The sequence below is a fragment of the Frankliniella occidentalis genome, unplaced genomic scaffold (genome assembly GCF_000697945.3).
Source record: "Frankliniella occidentalis isolate FOCC.00 unplaced genomic scaffold, Focc_3.1 Scaffold35, whole genome shotgun sequence".
Lineage (NCBI taxonomy): Eukaryota > Metazoa > Arthropoda > Insecta > Thysanoptera > Thripidae > Frankliniella > Frankliniella occidentalis.
Window position 1 is genome coordinate 581,640 of NW_026267165.1, and position 5,231 is coordinate 586,870.

The window sequence follows — 5,231 nt, forward strand, 5'->3', positions numbered from 1 at the left end:
TTTAGTACCCTTATTTTTCCAGGGTACGTATCGCCCGACCTTGTCCTTGCACCGGGCCGCCACGCCGCTATGTCCAGCAGGTCTATTATACCGGCCCTCCCCCAGGAGCGAGCTCCATCAGCAATGCAACCTGCGCCCTGCGCCCCGGCCGGGAAGGGGAGGGGGCTGCCATGGCGGGGGCGTCTCCTCCGGGGAACGTTATGAAGGGCACTCGACCGTGTGTGTGTGTGTGTGTGTGTGTGTGTGTGAGCGCGCGCGTCGCTGCCCCCTCCCCTATTTTTTTCTCTCACTTTAACTCCCTCCTTCTCTATCTCCTCTCTCTCACACACACGCTGACACACGCTATGCTAGCGGGAGTGGTCGCTGTGTAAGTATGTGCTGGTGATTGTGTCGGAGTCGTTGTGCATTCAATTTTCATATAACGCCCTAGCTCCAAGCTCTGCCCCACCCGTTATGGGGGGCACAGGCTGGGCCGCACCAACACACGAAGACAAATGATGAGATTCTTCTTACCTTGCTGCTGGTATATACGGGCTCATATGTGGCTGCCTGGTAAATGTTTAACTTCTTCAGTTGACAGAATTCATGAAACTATATATTTTATTTCTCCTCTTGTGCGGTGGGCATGTTTGTCGTATTTGCTTATATGAGCTGGCTATGAGCAACAAAAGAGAAACTTGACACTTACCCCAACTGTCTTGTCATCTCTTTACAATGTTCGCGATGATGATTTTCGGCAGCATCTATATGGCGGCGGCAGCGCAGAGGGGGGGACTTGGAAAGACACAAGGCGAAACAAGGCCAAAGAAATAAGCTCCTTGAAAGCCGCGCGGCGCGCGCCGCCCCCGCGAGTGTGTTGTATCGGGGAAATAGTCTTTGGGAAGAAAGCGGGAAGGTAGAGTGGCGGCGGGGCCAGGCGGGGCCGGGGCTAGAGTGGCACGGGGGTCGGTGACGGCCTCGCCACGTGACCGAGGCCCCGCTGGCTATTAATCACGGTCTCTGCCTGCTGCTCGCACCGCCCAGGCCTCGCGCTCTGACCTCTGACGGCACACTAGGGGGCCCGCGCCGTATACCAGCTTCAGCTTCATCTGTTTCTGATGACTTCACTATACTACTCGCCTTGCCCTAATGCCTGTAGGCCACCGCGGCATTCCTCTAATCACCTTTGCCAATCATCCGTTTAGTGGGACAAGTAGTGGTCGGCGATGGTGGTCGACGTAATTGTGGTTCACAAAACTCCCACCGCGGGACGATCATTTTCACAGTGTAGCTGCCACACACGGCGTCTCATATTGCCTTCGGCGGAATTGTGCCTCAACGTTGATGGACTATCCCCGACTTTCAGCCTCACTGCCATCCTTGCCAGCAGGACCACCACCGCGAGACGTTTTCGACCGCCGCCGACTGCTGCGCGGTACCCGTCTGCGGGTTTTCTCCGACGTTTTCTCTTTTCGGCCGAGCCAGGGTCGGGTCGGGCGGGACACCACTGCCCGCTCGGCCGGACTCGCCCTCCTTCGTTCTCCTCCCCTGCTTCTATTTCCTCCCCGGGTCCCCCCTCCCCTTCCTCCCTCTCCCTCTCTCCGCCATCCCTTCTCCCCTACAGGCCCCGGTGCAGACCACCCGCTCCGGCTAATCGTTGCAAGTCACGAAAAGAGGACTGCCACCTTGGCATATATATATACGCCATTCCAAAATTTTGTCATTCCATTTAGTGGGGCAAGTAGTAGGCGGGGGTGGTGGTGTGGTGGTGGGGTCAGTACGATGGTGACCCGCTTGACCCGCGTGAGAAAAACATATCCCTCGAAACGCTCTGGGCTGAGTTATACAATTTGCTCGTTCGGCTGTATACCGTAATGGAGGAAACGTACTTCCATACATGCTCCAGTTTCTACTTAGACAAACGGCAGTGAAACTGTCAAAGAAGTTCGTTCTGTCTTTTCGTAAAATGTGAAGTTTGACAAGAAGAAACGACAGCACGTCGCAGCGCGTATGACCCACCCTGTATTCTCGTGTGCACTTTTCTGCCGTGTTCAGCATGAAGGCGACGTTGGGTTCGGTCGGTGATGTCTAACCCCGCCCCTTTTCTGTTGCAGGTACGGCGCGGGGACGCGCTGCGCGGGAGGGGGAGCGGGAGGGTTTGGCGTTGGCAGATCGCGACTCGCGGGCCCGGCGGGCCGCATCGGGCGGCGGGGGCCCGGGGCCCGCCCTCGAGGCCCCCCTGGTGGACACGGGGGAGCTGCTCTCGCCGAGCAGCTCGTCGTCCTGGTCCGAGGGGGACGACGCGGCCGCCGGCGCCGCCGCCGGGCCGTCGCACCGGGAGGACGATGACGACGACGACGACGAGGAGGAGGAGGGGGAGGGGGAGGAGGCGGAGGATGTCGCCGACGAGGACGAAATGGTGACGCTGCCGCGCTACGGCGGCGGCGGCGGCGTGACCCCGGCGACGGCCGCTGTGGCCGCGCTGGGGTGTCGGCGGCGCCGGTCGTGTTTCGAGCTGCGCGGCGACCCGCACCGCGCCGTGCAGCGCCGCCGCTTCGGCTCGCTGGGCGGCGAGCGGCCGTCGGCGGCGTCCTCGCTGCCCGCCGTGTCCAACTCGGGCTCGTGCTCCACGGGCTCGGGCACGCTCGAGCGCCACCGCCGGCCCTCGTACCCCTGCGCGCCCTACACGCACCGCCGCCACTACGCCATCAGACGGCGCCACGGATACAGGTACGTGTCGGAGAAGGACGACGGAGGCTGTGGAGATAAAGACGAGGAGCCCTGGAGGCTGGGCGCTCGCTGGACGCGCTTGCCGGCCCGGGTACTCTGACCATGCGAACACCACTTTATATCTAATTCAGACCACTCGCCCCCCGCGCCCCCGTCGAGGGGCGGCGCACTGGCCCACAGGTGAGCGGCAGGTGGAAGGGGAGAGGGAGTGGGAGAGGGGCAGTGAAATTGCCTTAATTCTGTTGGCGGCGCGGTCCTGGCCGGGGTGGTGGGTCTCGCCGAGCACGCCCGCCCAACAATGGGTGCGTTGGGTGTGTGTCTGAGAGACAGAAGGTGTGTGTGCGCACCGCGCGCGGTAAGGGGCCCCCTGCTTCTGCTGGGCCGACAGGCCGGGGTCCGGTCCCGCCCCGCTGCGCCCCGCTCACTCACTAGCGGCAGCGGGGTTCGATAAGAGAAAGAGAGAGCGAGAGGGAAAAACGGGGGTCGGGGGTCCTTTAAGAAGTAGTGGTCCCCCCACGCTCGCCCACGAAATGGGGGTCAGTCTGACAACACAGAGTCGGTGTGGTTCGATTCCAGCCCGATTCCTCCCTCCTCACCCTTCCTCTTCCCGCTTTCCCCTGCAGCCCCCCCTTTTTCCTCTCCCCGGAGACCACTACTTTTGTACTTAGGGAAGCCTTTCCCGTCGCTCCCGAGCCAACGCGGTCCCGGCTAATTGAATACCAAACACGGCTCACCTCGCGGTCTCCCGCGGCTCCAACCCCTTCCCAACCCGTCCACTTTCTCCTCGTCTCTATTCCTCGCCCCGAACGTCAGCAAGAGTCCCACTGAGCGTCGCGCAATACTAACAGCCCTGATAGGGCGCCACCACAATGATTTCCCCCCTCGTATTGTTCCTCCCAGAGAGAGACCTTCCTCATGAACCCCACCACCCACCCCATCCTCACTGTTGGGGCAAGACATGGAAGGATTAAGATCACTCCGGAAAAATAAACACACGCATAATGCCGAGGGTCCCCTGTACTTCCAAAATAAGTGTACAACGAGTTGGATCAATTTTTTGCGAGTTTTGCGCAAATTTACTAGAATTTATCGCGAGTTTTCGAAAACTTTCGCGAGTAAACACGAGTTTTTGCGAGTTTTCGCGAGTTTGACGCAAATTCGACGCAAATTCGACGCGAGTTGTTCGTGTGGGCTAGTGTACGGCGAGTTGGCTATTGGAGGACCCCTCGCATAATGCGTTATGGGGTTCTTCTTTCTTTTCGGACCCTCTTGTCCGTTAAGGCACCCTAATGTGGCTATTACGTTGATATTAGGCGTTAATTTTGTCATCATATCAGAGGTCGCGTCAATGACTTTGTTTTTACGCCGCCGCCCGCGTCCCCGCTGCAGTCGAGGTCGAGGCCCGCAGACAGACGGCTCCGCACCACCCAGCGGCGGCCCCGGCCGCTCCTCACCGGGCCTCGCCACTCTATTTGCAAGGCACTCGCTCGGGCCGGACGAGGCTGGCGGGAGGAGAGGGAGAAAAAGAGGTCCAGCCGGTTGTCATCGCTTGGCTGGAGCCCCGCGCTGGAGCGGCTGGAGCCGCGGCGGGGGCGGCCCGGTCCCTTTTACCTAGAGCACAAGCAGCTTGGTTACGCGGCGGGGGCGTGTGGCGCTGGAGGAGGGAGGCACCATGGGGGAGCACCCGGAGAATTATTGTATCTTTGAAACAACCAAAGGCTGTGTGAAAACAAATAGGGAAACCTTTTCTTTGATGTAGAGTTAAAGAAATCGTTTTGAATCAAAACAGTCTGTTTTTTAATTAAAGAAACCTTTGAATGTTTTTTTGCATCAAAGAAAATTGCGGAACAAAAAAAGTCTTCATTTCAAGATCAGTTCTCTGAATACAGCAAACAAACGTTTCTTTCCATCCAAGTAAATTCCTTCAAATCAAACTTTGTCCCAAAAGAAACTGTTTTTCAAATGATGGAAGCCTGATTTAAACCAAACTTCCTTAAAACTTAAACAAAAACTTTGTGTCAATTCGAAGAAACGATTCTCTGAGTAAATGATTTTTTCCTTTTTTTCGCCGGCCAGCGGCGGCGGCCTTGCACTACACTTCACGCCGCAATCTTATGTCGTCGTCTTTTCGCCGGCATCGCGGCCGTGGATGGACAGCGTCGTGTACTCCTGGCGATGAGGGTATGGTCGTGGCGATGCCGTCTAGTCCAGGGTTTTATGTGGTGGTACTTGCACTTGGTGTTTTGGGGGACGCTTTCAGAAAGGGTTTATTTTTGTTTTGTCAACACAATACTTGCCTCACTGTGCGAGAGCGTGTGGGGGACCGAGCATATTGTTTTTGAAGCTTTGCTATGTTTCTATGTTTTGCACAGCTGCTGATGTAACTGAATCATTCAGAGTCAAGAACTGTACGTGTGGGGGATTTCCATCAAATTTCGGCAAACTGCAGCGCATTGAGCCCCGCACGTCAGCCCACTCTGACCCAACAACACCCCCGCACGCCCGCCCGCAGCCCTGAATGC

The 5,231-nt window shown here is 57.8% G+C and overlaps 1 protein-coding gene across 3 annotated transcripts in view; it reads left to right on the forward strand.

Moving 5' to 3' along the window:
* Positions 1-5,231, forward strand: part of LOC113202361 (eye-specific diacylglycerol kinase) — a 259,771-nt gene that overhangs the window by 62,649 nt on the left and 191,891 nt on the right. The window contains exon 1 of one of the 3 annotated variants that reach the window (XM_052266141.1): positions 2,117-2,709. The exons of the other annotated variants lie outside the window; for them this stretch is intronic. Coding sequence (XP_052122101.1) covers positions 2,396-2,709 — 314 coding nt within the window. The 5' untranslated portion in view covers positions 2,117-2,395. Of the gene's footprint in view, positions 1-2,116; positions 2,710-5,231 lie in introns of those variants that run through there. 3 annotated transcript variants of the gene reach the window in all.